At 43.5% G+C, this 17,512-nt stretch overlaps 1 protein-coding gene across 2 annotated transcripts in view; it reads left to right on the forward strand.

The window, feature by feature from the left end:
- Positions 1–17,512, forward strand: part of adarb2 (adenosine deaminase RNA specific B2 (inactive)) — a 245,050-nt gene that overhangs the window by 193,354 nt on the left and 34,184 nt on the right. For both annotated transcript variants that reach the window (XM_079489974.1, XM_079489975.1), the window contains 2 exons: positions 5,900–6,014; positions 15,697–15,865. In XM_079489974.1, the coding sequence (XP_079346100.1) occupies positions 5,900–6,014; positions 15,697–15,865 (284 nt within the window). The remainder of the gene's footprint in view (positions 1–5,899; positions 6,015–15,696; positions 15,866–17,512) is intronic.

Below are 17,512 nucleotides of genomic sequence, written 5' to 3' on the forward strand. Positions count from 1 at the left end.
TTGCACTGAACCTGTTTGTTTTGCTATACATTTTCTGGGTGTTTGTAGCAAATGTCTAAACTACACATGCTCTAAATGCCAGTACATTTCCTCGTCCCTATATTTGGACAATTCAGGGGGAAGGGGAGACTTGCCTTGTAGCTGCTCGGATGGTTCTGATGAACGCTCAGGCCCCTCCTGGACGGGAGCCCCTTTTGGGGTTCTTGTGGTTATGAACAGTGTATTAGCAGCATAACATTTTTTGTACATTTTGAATGAATATTTGAACATTTTCAGAAAACGTAGTTATGAGCGTCGCGCCTGTCACAGACATGCACAGAGCAAGTTCTGTCAGGAAACTCAGTGCAGTTGCCTCAACTCCACGTCCACATCCACTCGTCCAATCACCCACTTGTTCTGTTCTCAGACCGCTCTATTTAATCTGGAAGTTTGCACTGATCATTCCTGCTTGCTGCTGCTCTCACCACTGCTGTCTTGAAACACTGCTGTGCACCCGCCACCACTCCAGCTACCACCATGTCTTTTTAGATCTGCTGTTTATGTACGGGGGATTCGGAGTCCCTATTTGTGTCGGGACTGATGCACTTTATCAGAGTACATAAAACGCAGATCCAATTCATCGCCAAACCATAATAAATATATTGCTCATTTTATTCAATTCATTCAATAAAAATATATTCTACCCATTCATGAGTTGTCCTGACAGAAGCCATTTTTAGAATTGGCCTCAGTCCTAATCCTAAATGGGTTAAAGCGGTCCTTCCTCTTGGTGGTGATGTTATTATTATTATTTTAACCCATTCTGGGCGGGAACCCCTTTTGGTGTTAGCATTACGTTATGCTTTAGCTATTGAAAAATAGCAGATCTACAAGCTCATAGCGCGCCACCGAGTGGAGCGCTACGAGCTTGTAGGTCTGCTATTTTTTTTAAATCGAAGAACGACTGACATAGAAACATAGCTTTTTTAGAAAACTGTCAGGATGTAGAAGACATTTTTAGAATCTGATCTCAGGTCAAAACTAAAGCAGTAGACTCATGCTATTGGCCCTTGTCGCTGCTGTTCTATAGCTATACTACACTGCATGTACTGCAGTAGTCCCCAGATGAATCAGGTGTTGGAGATCTATGGTAGTCTGCAATGGCAATGCCAGACTAGATTTAAACTAAGACTCTTTGCTATAGAAGTCACAGTTTCCTACATGTTCACTTCATTGCTGCTGCTGTTTCTCCATCTCAGTAGCACATTCTCTTACAAGGTATGATACCTTAAACCCATTCTGGTAAGCAAGATGACATGCTCTACAGTCTACAGCTATTGGAGGAAAAGTGCCAACAAGCCAGCCAGACAGCCAGACAGCCAGCCAGCCAGACAGACAGACAGCCAGACAGACAGACAGACAGACAGACAGACAGACAGACAGACTTTCCTCTGGCACAAAATATTCTCAGATGGGTGTCCATGGTGAGGACAAAAACATATTCGTTTGGGGGTCCTTGACATGAAATTAAATGAAAACCACTACCTTTTAAACAGTAGGAAGCATGCCCAAATAAGCAACTACACTTTAGAAACAAGTCCAAACACATAAAATAAAAATCTACCGGCAACTTCCAATCTTTTGATGCGACTTTACAGGAAAGACAAGCCCAACGTTGCTTATAATAGACACACAGAGAGAGAGAGAGAGAGAGAGAGAGAGAGAGAGAGAGATCTGGGGAGGAAGAGGGGGAGAGAGAGAGAGAGAGAGAGAGAGAGAGAGAGAGAGAGAGATCTGGGGAGGAAGAGGGGAGAGAGAGAGAGAGAGAGAGAGAGAGAGAGATCTGGGGAGGAAGAGGGGAGAGAGAGAGAGAGAGAGAGAGAGAGAGAGAGAGAGAGAGAGAGAGAGAGAGATCTGGGGAGGAAGAGGGGAGAGAGAGAGAGAGAGACACACACAGAGAGAGAGAGAGAGAGAGAGAGAGAGAGAGAGAGAGAGAGAGAGAGAGAGAGAGAGAGAGAGAGAGAGAGAGAGATCTGGGGAGGAAGAGGGGAGAGAGAGAGAGAGAGAGAGAGAGAGAGAGAGAGAGAGAGAGAGAGAGAGAGATCTGGGGAGGAAGAGGGGAGAGAGAGAGAGAGAGAGAGAGAGAGATCTGGGGAGGAAGAGAGAGAGAGAGAGAGAGAGAGAGAGAGAGACAGACACAGAGAGAGAGATATCTGGGCGGTATGCCAGGGTCTATTCCACCTCTGCTCTCAGAGCGGCTCTGAGGTGCCTCCTTGCATCACCCCTGTAATGTCATCAATAAAATGGCCTTTAAGAGGGATGGAGGACTTGACTCAGGGTTCAGACGGTGACCCAGGCCAGGCTGACGCCGCACAGCCAAGCAGAATCCTGGTAGAATTAATTGGACGTCACTTTTCGGGTAGAGGAGACGAGGCCTTTCACCTGACTCTGGTGGTCTGACATGCATGTTTATCCTATTGACTATGACTCGCCAAACTATGACATTACTGGATTTTCTCAGAACGCACACTGTTTTGTTTGATGTTTTTGAGGAAACCAGGTATGAAAATCAACTTGCAGACACTCGAAACGTGTTTGAGATGGGAACGTTTATTTTCTGTCCAAGTTATTGTATTTTAAGTCTAGCCAAATGGAGTCCCTGTACAAAAGATTGAATTGCTAATTAAATTCAAACATCAATGATGTTTAGCCAACATTGGCCAAAACAATTCCAGCTAAGTTTTTTATTTTTGACAGCCTTTTACTTCTCAGACCCCACCCTCAATAATAGGGTGATTTCACGTTATATGCGACATTAAGTGGGACAGCTATACTTTGTATAATCTGCTAAATCAATCGCTTGGATATTTTTGCCAAATGTTCTATGACATGACCAGAATAGTGTTCATGTTAATGCTCAAAGACAGATTGTTAAGTAATGTATATTTTATTTAGCATTTGTTTTTAAACTAATGGGTTCCCAGATTGGCATGGGGTTCATGTATGTTAACAGCCTGGGCCACATCCATAAATCTCCTCTTTACCCTCCCTCTTATGAGTCTTATCCTCTTACTTGGTATTTCCATCTTCAGCATCAATCTCTCAGTGTACCCCTCATCTCTCCTACTGTATGTCCAAACCATCTCAACCTTCCCCTCTCTCGTTTTACCCCCAACCATCTAACCTGAGCTGATCCTCTAATCATGTAGTCATTTCTGACCCTCTCTTCGCTGATAATTGTCCATCTATATCCCATCCACAGCTGAGCTTTGTAGATCAGCTATTTCCGCCGAACGTTCACGTATTATGACACGCCAGGGAGTATAGGGATGCTGGGATTCAAGTGTTTTGTGCACGTCATTCAGACCGGCAGAAAATGACGTTACACACACAGACCCCTTTTCCACCGGTTGGTTCCCAATGGGAACCGGTTCAGTTCTTTTTGGTTTTTAGTCCATGAGCCAGAGCTCCAAAATTGGTGGGCAAACTATACCCTATATTAAATTGTTTATAGAATCAATACAAGTAAATGAATACATGATAACCCTTCCACAGTAGTAGCTTTTTCATATTTTCGATTATTTTGCATATTTTCCTACATAATGCCTCATTTGCATATTTAAAAATGTAAAATTTGTAATACAATAAATCATTGTCTTCGTGTAAGTACTCACTTGGGGAAGTTTAATGGTGATAACAATCTAATATAGGTATGGTTTTGCCCACTCAATTCATAATTAACGTTTCAATTTTGGAGCTCTGGCTCATGGACTAAAAACCAAAAAGAACTGAACCGGTTCCCATTGGGAACCAACCGGTGGAAAAGGGGCCACAGTGTTGTCACTTAGCTGCCACACAGTAGCTGAGCATATTGGTGAGTGCCACGGGCGACTGTTATAAATAAAGTGGCACCACAACATTCTGTTTTAAAGTGACAGTATAGGAAAAGATGAATCAGGCGTGAAGGGAGTGTGTTTAACATGTTCTCTCCTCCTTCTCAACCTCCTATTGGGCCTGAGCTGTCATCCATCCTGGATACGTGTGTTTGTGGTCATGTGGTGACACACACACACACACACACACACACACACCCCGTACATGCAAAATCGCGTACACCACCCACACGCACACCACTGTGAGCTGTGATCATCCGGCATGCCGCACCTCCAACTGTGCGAGAATTTCACAGCCCTCATGGGGCAATAGAGCACAATATGTTCTCTGGTTCATTGTCTTTCTCCCTTAGTCTCCCCACAATGCCAGATTTTGGGGGGTTTTGTGACAATGCTGATAGGAGAGATGGAGAGTTCCATCGACAGTCTAGATTTATTTCCCAAATTCTAAGAAAATATTCCATGAAATCTCATATTAAAGTCCATTGCTAAAAAATGAATCAGAATCAGATTCATTGTCATGTCAAAGATTTACAAAGTAATGGATCAAGGAATCCAAGGGGGAAATCATTTTGATTGTATGACCTACGGTTTAAGAGTTAAATCTTGATCATATGACTACACTATATGTACCGATTTGCATGATGTTTGGACAAAAATTGGCCTCCTAGTGGCGCTATAACAGGCCGATGTGAATTCCCATTTCTGATAAACAGCAAGCTATGTTGGCTTCAATTATTTTGATATATATATATATTGGGACAAATTTGCGTGGCTGTAAAGACGAAATAGAAGCGGGGACGAGGCGTCACATCCGCTACATCCTCGGATCTGTTTCAGAGCTTCCGTGCTTCAGTCTGACGGAAGCATTGGTAAAATTGTGGCAGCTGGGAGGGACTCAGTCTGGCTAGCGAGAAATCAAGTCGGTTATATTGTAGTTCTACAAAGGCAGTTTCCCCTCGACACGATGTCAAGGGATTACCATTAAACAATAAACAATCGCACACATCACGCACACACTTACATTGATCAACACATTGATGCATTATTCATTTACAAACCAATATTCTAGGGGTTGTGAATGTGCATAAGTCCTTTACTATAAGTATATTTTAATTCTAAAACGTGCTTTTACTCAATATTTCAGTACATGGTTTCTCTACTGTATATTGTGCTATTGCTATTTTTACTTAACCCATTTTGAGCGGGAACCCCTTTTGGTGTTACTGTACATACATTATGTTATAATTTAGCTATTGAAAAATAGCAGATCTACAAGCTCATAGCGCGGCACCGAGTGCGGCGCTATGAACTTGTAGGTCTGCTATTTTTGAAAAATCGTTAAAATGTGCCTCAAATCTTTCAGAAAATTGTCATGATTTAGAAGACATTTTTTTTTAATTTCGACGTCGGGCCTGAATGGGTTATGGCAAAATGAATCTGAGTCCGTTCCACCCCTGCATGTATCCACGGGATACGATTTGGAGGCAATATGTGACACGAGGTCATGGCGAGCTGGATTCACATTCCTTGAATGAGAAACCTGCTCTGTGCCTATATATACGTGGTAAAAACACACTAACCAGCCGAGCCAGGGTGGCAAAGGTTAGCGTCGCTGTCGTGTGGGAACAGGTCCAAAACAGTTTATTTTCAAGAAATGAGTAAAAAAAAAAGAGCCTGTGTTCCAATTGATCCAATTTAGTTATTATTTAATTATAAGATTTTGTTCAATACTTTTCATTGGTTCAACACTTGAATATAGAAATACAGGGTTTCTGGCCGACAGAAACCCTGAGATGTCTCTCTGAGGGCTTTCTGCCTAAGCTATAACTACACAGAGTGGTTCGTTCGTGATCAATTTCATTTCATTTCATGGTTTTGATCGTGCTCTCTGGCTCCTTGAATCGTGGATGATGATTTCTAACATAACAATATTATTACGTGAGATTTTATGAATCCTTAATGCAATATACCGTACTGTACATTTTATGTGAGCAGCAGAATAAGGCAGCGATTGTGTCTTGCAGGACTTCGCCGACTCAATATTCCACCTGGTGAGAGAGCAGTACCGCGTGCTGGTGGGCGGCTGCAATCCTGCACACGCTCCGCACAAATCCCTGGCAGGCATCGTAATGACCCGAGGTATGGCAAATTTCACTGACATAATATATATATCCCTGTGAATTATTGAAACGGTGGCAATATATAGAGACAGAGGGGAGGAGAGGAGGAGGGGGGGGGGGGACGCAAAGAGACAGAGACCTTGGATGGAGAGAGAAACTATGAATCGAGAGAGTGAGGTGGAGGAAAGAGAGACAGGTGCCACTCAGTGCGACGTACCTCACACGCCGTCGCCAGCAGAGTACTACTGTACAGTGTATGCTGTGCCTTCCTGATGAATTATTGACTATGGCTGTGCAGAGTCTGAGGGGAGTGCAAGAGACACTGGTACTGAGTGTCAGTCATCTTGCCAACGCTCGCAGCCGGCTCAGCGGCTCTGACAAGAGCTCCTGGTGTCACTGTGGGAATCTTAACCAGTTGAAACCTGACAGTGTAGTATACTTTGTTCTGAATGTTTGTCCATTTTCGCCTTTTTATGAATTGCCCACAGTAGGGGCCACGCGTTGTGGTTAAGCAATATTTTTCCCAACATTGACAGGGCTTGGTACTAGGGTGATGTCCCGATCACGTTTTTTTGCTCCCGATCCGATTCTGATCATTTGATTTTGAGACATACCGATCTTTATATTTTTATATAACACCCATGCCATATCACAATAGTATGTCACTCTAGTCTAGTCTGTTGTGTTGCTTTTCAATTATTGAAAGGCAAAATGTGACTATACTTTTATTAGAATGACTATCATTGTGTTTTTTTTTCTTTCTATGAAAGCATGAAATCATAGCAAAAATAATGATAGAACTGAAGTCAAGTCTTAAAGACTATCTCTCTCATTCAGAGAGAGTACTACAGACACCTATGCCATCATGCATAGCGGGGGTTGCATTTCCTTTGTTTTAATCAAAGTGTGAGTGTGACTAGTCTTTGTTTGATGATCTCTCACTGGGACCAGAAGGAAAACATCTAGCATAAACACAACAGTTTTTTACAAAATAAAGGTAATAAAATCAAGTGTAAAGTCCGGCCAAAACCTCATTCACTTCATTCATGGAATAAAAGTACTTCTGCGGCCAGCAGTAGATTTTGTAGGAACTACAAACGTTATTGAGTGTTGCTTTGTATATTATTCATGTTGCTGTAACAACTGCAACAACTAGCTCATTATAGAAGGTATGACTGCATCTTAATTGATGGCGTAAATGTGTCCTCAGCCGAGACACACAAAGTGTGCACTAGACAGGCACTTGCATGCACATTCTCATGAGAAGACAGACAGACAGACAGACAGACAGACAGACAGACAGACAGACAGACAGACAGACAGACAGACAGACAGACAGACAGACAGACAGACAGACAGACAGACAGACAGACAGACAGCGTGGGGTGGGGCTGCACGGGGGTCAGTCAGGAGGGATCGGTATCTTGGTTGTCTTTGGAGAGCTGCCGCTCATCAATTTAGACTTCAGTGAGTCCTCCCCGCTCGCCCTGACCTAATCCAATCCCTCTCCTCCTCTCCTCTGCCTCCAAGTAATTGCTTCTGTTTGTTTATTAATAGGCAGCGCTATCTTCAAAGATCCAGACGCTGGCCTTGCCCAAGTATGTGCGGCGTGGTGCTGGTGGTGCGGCCACAGCACACGTCGGCAGACACCAAACTTGACAAAACCAGAAGGAGCTCTGCTATGTTCTCGACTCTCGTTATTTTCTCTCTCTCTCTCTGTGTTTTGTAATCTTTCCTTCTCCCTCTTTCACATCATCTATCTCTCTTTTCTCTCTGTCTCAACATCAAATGTCTGTTTTAGACTTATCTCGCCTGTGCCTGGGGGGAATATTAATCTGGTTGCGCGGGCTTTGAACCGTAGACCGCAGGCGCCGGGCCCCTAACCCGGTCCTCCTCGCCGCTGTCCTGTTGAGACCATTTAGCCCCAACCTGTTGGAGATTAGCCTCGCCGCCACGCCTGTCTGTCTGTGTGCGCCGTGGCCGGCCGGGGGAGTTGTGAGAGAGCGCTGTCAAAGCTCAACCTCCAGCGCACGTGTCAGGTGGCATGCTAAATCACGTTGGAATCGATCCCAGATAAGATTGGTTGTCTGAAGACGGGGAAACAGCGCTCAGATGCGCTTGGAAACGTGAGAAATCAGGCCTGTCTGTGCCAGCCGCGTGACAAAACGCCACAAGCTCTCTCCCCTTTTTTTTTCTTTTTTGATCTTCTATTGAGCCAGGGCAACGACGACTCTCTCTCTCTCTCTCTCTCTCTCTCTCTCACTCTCTCCGTTCTCTCTCTCTCTTTCCATTAGGGAAGAAATTCCAAGGGGACTTAAAGGAAGCGATGAGACCAAAGCATTTCAGACAAGTTGATTACAGTTGGCAGTCTGGATATCCACGTTCAAGGAGGGATGTTTTTTTCCTTTTTCTTTCTTGTGTCCAGACAGCAATGGTTCTCAAAAATCCAGCAATAAATAACAACTCAATAAAGCACACTTTATTGAGTGTGTGTGTGTGTGTGTGTGTGTGTGTGTGTGTGTGTGTGTGTGTGTGTGTGTGTGTGTGTGTGTGTGTGTGTGTGTGTGTGTGTGTGTGTGTGTGTGTGTGTGTGTGTGTGTGTGTGTGTGTGTGTGTGTGTGTGTGTGTGTGTGTGTCAAGGCTGGAGCGTTAATGTTACTTTTTACGATGATAAATATTGTAGGCCATGGTCATATACCATTTAAATCCCGTTCCACTCTTTGAAACATGTATTTATAGCCCAGTGGTTCTCAAACTTTTTCATGGCAAGGATCCCCATGCAAGATTTGTGTTTCAAAAATATTCAAACATGTTCAGAACTTCGTCACGGTATTTTTAAATAGAAGTTCTACAACATCACAACATGTCGCATTGTGAGCTTTTGTAGATCAGTAGATGTGACAAAAATCACAAAATTACAACACTGAAGATAGTGCTCGCTGTCAAACAATGAAGCTATCTTTGAAATCTATGAAAAGGTTTAATCTGCAACACAATTTTTACATGCAGTACATCAGCTAAGGGCTCCATGGCCTGAAAGAACGTTGAAGACACACACACCGCCTTCTTGGGGTGAAATGTAAATTGGGGTCCGGCTGTTCCACCATTACTATCCCCTCCTATACAAACAGCGTAAATGACTGGCACACATAAGCTGCGGCGCTGTGTAATGTAGTGTGAGGCGGCGTGGCGGTATAGCAGGCAGAGCAGGCAGAAGGAGTTCTCATGGTGACATGGTGTGTGGAGGTAATGACCCAATCAGACCCCAGATCAGCCAACACATACTATACTGTATGTGGATGCGTCTATATCCCTTCAGTGTGGACTGGAGTACACGCGTATACAGCACAGCACAGACAGATGGACTGTGCATGTTTAACCCACTCAGGCCTGACGTCGAAATTAAAAAAAAAAAGTTTTCTAAATCATGACAATTTTCTGAGAGATTTGAGGCACATTTTAACGATTAAAAAAAAATAGCAGACCTACAAGTTCATAGCGCGGCACTCGGTGCCGCGCTATGAGCTTGTAGATCTGCTATTTTTCAATAGCTAAATTATAACAATGTATGTAACACCAAAAGGGGTTCCCGCTCAAAATGGGTTAAAAGATGTCTATCTCAGGCACCATCTTCCGTAGCTACAGTATATATCATAATGGAACTGAGAGTAGCCGCATCAAGTGATGGAGGAAAGTACTCAGACTTTTGGAAACGATCCCACGGTGTAAAAATACTTTCTACAAGTAACAACATTCACAATATATAGTGTATGCATGCACACGCGATGTTCCGTTATTTAGTTATTAGTAGTTGAATATACGGTAGCTTGTTTTCACCAAAAACGCTGACTGGGAACTAGGGTTGGGATTCGTTCCTAACGGAATTTAATATGGCATTTATGTCCCGTTCGCTCCGGGATCGGTCGCTGAATGCACAGACCCCGACCCCACTGCTCTGCAGTCTGCACTCACTCATGTAGGTGGGGTGATGCCACCACAGTAACTTGCATGCATGCATGCACAGACACAGTGGAGCTAAATGACGACTGATGAGAACCGTTTGGGGAACCGTTCATAAAAAAACGATGGAACCGGCTCCACATTTCGTAATGTCGGAACCCGGTTCCGAATCCCAACCCTACTGGGAACAGAAAGCTGAGACATTCGCGCATTTTTTTTCCCATCTGTTCTACTGTAGATGATGTGGAGAACGATTCCATGGAGTGTTGTCGTTAGATTCCTTCCGCATCCACGTCATCCAGCGTTAAGTCCACCTACCGTTTCTTAAAGGACCAGCGCCTTATACTGTATATATTGTTTTCAGCCATAACAGTGGTTCATATACATTTACGAATTCAGTAAAAAAAACAGCTAATGTGGAACTCTCCTTTAAATATGTAGCCTACTAGTTTGTAATAGTTGGCCTCATGGGCTGTCCCTGCTTTGTTAAGGATACAGTGTAGTGCTCTGGGTTGCCATGGTGATGGGGATTCTGTCACTGACCTGATGCCAAAGCTGTGACCTCTTGTTATTTATGATTATGAACCGCAAAGAATGATGTGGTTGCCATGGCGAGCAATCCTGTACCAAGATTGGAACAAAAAATGTGTTCCTATATGATCTTATTCTAAAGAGCCCCATTGTTCTCTTTACACAGCAGGTGTCTACAGCATTTTTTCAGGCCAAGGACACTTTAGCTGAGAGAGAGATGAAGCAGTGACTCCCACTACTACATACATTGTATACATTTTTTTTTTTACACATTATCTTTCTATTAAGGTCGAATTAATGTTGCATTCACGTCAATTATATTCAGATATTTAACCACTTGACCTTCAATACTTGACCTGTGCATTCGCAATGCCTGCAAGTATCGCTCGCTCCCTCTCAGTCTTGTTCACGCACGCACGCACGCACGCACGCACGCACGCACGCACGCACGCACGCACGCACACACGCACGCACACACACACACACTTTACAGGGAAAATCTGGAAAAGTGAAGAGGTCAGAGATGTCATGTCTGTATCTATCAACATTCATTTAATTCTTGGAACACACACAGGGCTCTTTTCTAGTGGTGCTCATGAGATTGCAAGTCTGAGAAAAGCAAAAACTAAAACTAAATAACATTATTTAAGGTAAGGTATAAGGCAAATGTAATATAATTTAAAACAGGTGGTGCAGTTTAGATTGACCACAGTTAATATATCCGACATGCCTATAGTTGCAAGGGAGGGCCAACCAACCTTATTATACAGTATGCTGCTGCAGTGATGTTATAGCTGTCACCTGTCACCTCAATCTGAGGGCAGAGTGAGTCCAACGTTGTAAGTGTGCTATCTGATGCCTTTCTGTATAATGTCCCCGTATAGCCCAAAGCAGAGAGGAACAGTGCCTCAATTAGCTTCTTTCTAGTAGGCCATGGAAAGCAGGATCTATTGCGATACAATAGCCACGCTTCATTTGCAATTCCTTTGTTAAATGTGTGTATTAAAAGTACGTTTTTCATCCAACTATGTCCAGAGGTTTTTATAATGAGGAACTTGTTCAGTGGAAGTACAATTTCAGGTGCGTTTTCGTTGAAAACTCTACCCCTTAATTAGTACAAAAGAAAATTCTGGAAGATATCAAATTGCAAGTTGCAACAACAGATACCTGCACACAGTCTGACAAGATTGTGCCATCTGCATATAAATGGATATTACAGGTCCTTTGTGTGTTTATAACATTGTTATATATTAATAAACAATATAGGACCCAACTCCTTTAGAGACATGAAGAAAGTCAGATTTTACAGCTCCAACCTTGACACATTGACGTCTCTCAGAAAGATGATTTTCAAACAATGTACAGACAACAGAATCAAAAACAATATACTGTAACATAATCTTTGTAAAAGCAATGTGTGACCACCGTGTTAAAAGCTTTAGATAAATCAATAAAAAGTGCAGCACAATATTATTGTTTGTTATCCAAGGCTGAGACAATATAATTTAAAACCAACCAGGTAGCAGATAGTAGATACTACAGTATGCTTGGCCCGGAAACCAGACTAATAAGAACTCAAAACCGAATATCTATTTAAAAACACTTTGAGTTAATTATTCACAAGAGATTCAAACATTTTAGCAAGACACAGACAGCTTAGTAATTGGAGGGGATTACATATTGGAGTAATATGCAGGGGACAGGGTACAATATGATCATCTATTTATGGTTAGGCCATTAAGGCAGGTTGTTGGTTGTTAGGATAGACTTCATCCCATAGTGAGAGGGATGATTGCCTGGTTCGTTGGTAGGCCAAATAGCTGACCAAACCTGTTTCATCACTCACGTTAAATAGAGCTGGCCCTGCCGTTGTGCTCCAGCCAAAAACATGTTAGGTTCTTTCTGGAAGCAGCGATGGCAAATCTTTCCTTTCCCATACAAGCCTCTCCTCACGGTGAGAGTGTGAGCCTCTGTGACAGTGCTGCTTTCCAGGATGGCGTGACCCCGTTGAATCACCAGTAATCAACAGATGTGTTTGTATGAGAACAGAACAGAGCCCCGGGCCGCTGACTGCACGATACCTTGTTCCCTCTGACCCCCATCTTTATGTACTGCTGTGATGCAGCTGATTATGTCTGCTTTAAAAACAGCATTGCCTGTGGGTCTCTGTGTCTCTGTGCACGCACGCACGCACGCACGCACGCACGCACGCACGCACGCTCAGTACCTATTTTTCTACCTCTCTGCTCTCTTTCTTTCTTTAATGTTCTTTCTCCCTACTTTTTCTCCTTGTTTATTCATTGCTCTTCTTTTCCTCCCTCTGTCTCCCTCCCTCTCTCTTCCTTCCTGCTCATGCCTCGCGCTTGCTCTGTTATTTTCTCCTGCCGTCTTTCTCTTTTCTGATTCACCTCGCCTTCCCTCTTTCTTCTCTCGCTAACTGAAGAAGGGAACCTCTGTGCCAATTTCATGGCAGGATAGTGAGCAGCACGGCAGAAATTATTCACTGCAAAATTGATCTAAACAATCGCAAAGTGGAACAAGCAGCAGGAATTCAGAGCGAACGTTTGCCTTTTCTTGAACCTGCCTCATCACCGGCAGGGTGACGTTTCTGTACTACTGTGTACAGTTTACACACATAGACCCTTGTCTGAGATTTACAACCATGACACTGTCTCTGCCTGGCAAAAACATTGTATCTCCAAATTTCAACTTTTCATGTTTGTTCATATATTATTGCCTTACGTTGTGATACTACAGTGTCACGCAAAAGTAGCAAAAAAGGTTCACAGAGCGTGTAGATCTGATAGTTGAAAGTGGTTAAGTTTGTGGGTTTAATATATCACCAATGAAAAGCATTAACAAGAGCTTGCTTATGACTCAATAATAACTACCCCCCCATTTCCTGAAAAGTAACACATTTGGAAGGTTTCCACCTGACAGAGGCCATGTCAGTAAGCAGAAATGTGTCAGAGATTTGCCATTTTATCGGAGCGTAGACAGCGTTTTTCTTTCGCTTGTAGTCTTTTAAGAAAGTAGGGAAGCACTAGCCTGGCGCGGCCAGACTCATAGCGAGGGTTCACTGATGTTTCCTCCCCGGGGAAGAATCTTCAGTGAATCTCCGCTATGAGGCTGGCCAAGCCAGGCTAGGGAAGCACACTTCCTTATGCATTCCAAAATGCCATTGTTTAATTAATTTAACTAAATATGAAGCCAATCTTAGCAACCTGAACCTGAAGGAGGCCATAACTGTCAAGCAGTAACTTGGAGATTCTGCATTTGCCAGTGTGTGGGCGTTGCCAGTGTTTTATTAATTTTGCATGCATGCATACGATTGTGCCATCTGCATATACATGGATATTACAGGTCCTTAGTATATACAATATAGGACTCACAATTCGGGAACTCCTTTAGAGATATGAAGAAACTCAGATTTTACAGCTCCAACTTTGACACATCTCAGAAAGATGATTTTCAAACCATGTACAGGCAACAGAATAAAATACAATATAACATAATCTTTACAAAAGCAATGTGTGATCCACCGTATCAAAAGCTTTAGACAAATCAATAAAAAGTGCAGCACAATATTGTTTGTTATCCAAGACTGAGACAATATAATTTAAAACCAACAAGGTACAGTAGCATATATACTACTGTATGCTTGGCCCCGGAAACCAGACTGATAAGAACTCAAAACAGAAAAACGAACACTGGCAAATAGTGCCAGTGTTTTTCTTTCGCTTGTTGTCTTTTAACCCATTATGGGCGGGAACCCCTTTTGGTGTTTTAACTAAGCATTATGTTATACATTAGCTATTGAAAAATAGCAGATCTACAAGCTCATAGCGCGCCACCAAGTGGCGCGCTACAAGCTTGTAGGTCTGCTATTTTTGAAAAATCGTGAAAATGCCGCACAAATCTTTGAATATATATTCTTTATTTTGACGTCAGGTTAAGAGAGTGGGGAAGCACACTTCCTTATGCATTCTTTCTTGGCCAGCGCACACAGGAAGGCACCGTCTGGACTCCATCCCAGGCTCGCCGTGTGGGGTTTTGTTCGGTTCGGCAGGCAGGGCTCTTAACCCACCCCGCCAACAATGGCAGCACGGTCGCAAACTGCATGCTGTAGTCAACATGTCACTGGTATTGTTTCAGAAGAACTGCAGAGAAACTGCCCGACAATCCTTCGTCAGATCCACCTCACCATTGCTGGCTTCCTATCAATTACTCGTAAATTTTTCGTCGCATTCCTGATCCAAAAAGCCAATGTTTAATTAATTGAACCGAATAGGAGGCCAATCTTAACAAGAGCAAAACCATATTTAAATCAATTTAAAGTTTATGAATATTTTTTTATATAGTATTGCCATGGCCTCCTATTTACTTCCGTTAATTAAATATTGACATCATATTGGATCAGGATTGAAACAACAAAAGCCCACAAATTTGAGGCTTCATGGGGCAAACGGAGTAATTCATAGGGAAAAAGGGTAATTCTTTGGGGTGAACTATTATATCCCTTTTACCCAGCTTGTCCCCATGTTTCTTCCGAACTGCCATTTTGTCATTCTTCCATGTTCCTCCTTTTGTCCACCTGAGCCCATGCAGCCATACCTTGGTCACCTCACCTCCCTTCTCCTCCTCCCCTCCCCTCCGCTCATGGTCTCCTCTACTCATCAGTGGAGGTGTCAGGGCTCTGCGGTTGCTGTGCCATCTGGGCAGAAGCTGATAAAAGCTCATGCGCTGAGCCCGTGTCACCCGCAGGTCTGCCAGCGGCCAGTCAAGCCTGACTTTTCTGAGGCGATGGGAGAGATTTGTGATAGTGGGGAGCCGAGCGGAGCGAGCGTGAGGAGAGAGGATGGAGTGAGGCTAAAGCCTGGTCTTCTCTTCTCTTCTCTTCTCTTCTCTTCTCTTCTCTTCTCTTCTCTTCTCTTCTCTTCTCTTCTCTTCTCTTCTCTTCTCTTTCTCTTTCTCTTCACTTCTCAGAGAAAATGACACCGCTTGTAGGCACCCGATGTTAGGATCTAGTATTATCTGTGAGATTCACTCTTTATGCAGGTTTTATATATTTTTTCTTGTGTGTGTGTGTGTGTGTGTGTGTGTGTGTGTGTGTGTGTGTGTGCGTGTGCGTGTGCGTGTGCGTGTGCGTGTGCGTGTGCGTGTGCGCGTGCGTGCGTGCGTGCGTGCGTATGATGTGTGTTGTTCACTAGGTGTGGACCTGAGGCATGCCCAGGTGGTAGCTCTATCTACAGGCACTAAGTGCATCAACGGAGAATACCTGAGTGACCAGGGCCAGGTGGTCAACGACTGTCACGCTGAGGTCACCGCCAGGAGAGCTCTGCTCCGCTTCCTCTACTCCCAACTGGAGCTCTTCTTAAGGTCAGTGGTTGGCAAGGACGTCCCACACTTTATTATGCATTTGGCATAATAATAATAATAATAACTAGAACTGCACTCTATCGAGTGCCAACTTCCTCATTTAGCTTGAGAATGTTCTCACTCATCCAGCATTTGATGCTAGACAGACAGGTCATCAACGGGTCTAAAGCGCAGGGATCATCTGGAGCTACAGAAAGATATAGTTGGGTATCATCAGCATAGAAATGGAAATTCACTCTGTGATTGGTAATAACTTCTCCCAACGGCAGTATGTACAAGGAGAACAATAGAGGACCAAGAATTGGTCCAGCCTCAGCCGCCGCTGCAAGAAAACCTGACCACTCAGGCACAATCCATTGTCATTACTGACGGACGGATGCCTATGAGGTTTTATCAACACAAATCTTGTAGGAGGAAAACCAGGACAGGGCCATACCAGACAAACCTATCCAGTACTCCAGTAAGGACACTGGAGTACTGGATAGGTTTGTCTGGTATGGCCCTGTCCTGGTTTTCCTCCTACAAGATTTGTGTTGATAAAATCATTCAAACATTTTCACATTTCTGTAGATTTTTTGAGGGGCGCCAGCCCCTCCTTTGACAATGAATGGAGAATTTGTCTAGATTTGTGAGTATATGAATTTATGTGTCTGAGCAAATAGACATGTTACGATGTACGATGATAAGAGTGCCCCTCACTTCACATGGGTGTGATGTTTAGAAAATGGCTGATACACTAGCTCACAGCGTGTAGAGCTTGTAGATCTAACTATCTAACCTAACTCTAAAACAATTGTACAGTTAGAAAAGATTCAGGTTGGGGTTATAGGCTTAGGATTTCCCTGTTTTATACTTGCCATAAGAACAGCAGGTCTGTAAGCTTGGGCGCATGCACTCGCTTGTATGCGTGTGGAGGTGGCTACGCTATTTTAGCTTACTGAGAAAACAGGTGGAAAGGACGTTAATGTCACATACACCGCAACCTCATTGCTGTCTTGCGTGTCCTTTCCCCAGAGTGCAGATATGGCAGTTGTGGCATTTTCTTTGGTCATTTCATTAAGACTTATCTCCCCTGCCATTAGCCATTTTGCTCTGCCGCGAAAGTCTCCCCACCTGCCACCAGGCATTGTGCAAAGACAAAAAGTCAATGCTGTGTATGCAAATATGACATTCAAGGAGCTCCACTTTCTAGCTGCTAATCTGATGAATCAGCCTTGCTGTTGAGTTTTCCCAGGGAGGCTCCGCATTATAATAAATGCTAAATGCTTATGCAATGGAAGCATTCGGGAGTCAAGGAATTTGTCAAGGCTGTCCCCCGACACCGGTGGAGTTCTTGGTGAAAGTTGGTGTGCACAGAGGAGACCACTGCATTACACAGATTAGGAGTCAGGTACAGCGAACAATGCATACTGGGAGATGGGTATTGGTGGACTCATTTCATGCACATGTACGCATGTGCACGCACTAACACACGCACACACAAACACACCGCATGTTTAGCTGTCTTGACAGCCTATATACATATAATTATTATATACATATATATAATTATGCTGGGTTTTCATGGAGCAGCTCAGAGAGAGATATAGTGCATATCGTCGCTGTCGGGTTAGGATTAACCTTGTATCTCCATTCTTCACTAAATTA

Source organism: Electrona antarctica (assembly GCF_951216825.1).
Source record: "Electrona antarctica genome assembly, chromosome: 20".
Taxonomy (NCBI): Eukaryota; Metazoa; Chordata; class Actinopteri; order Myctophiformes; family Myctophidae; genus Electrona; species Electrona antarctica.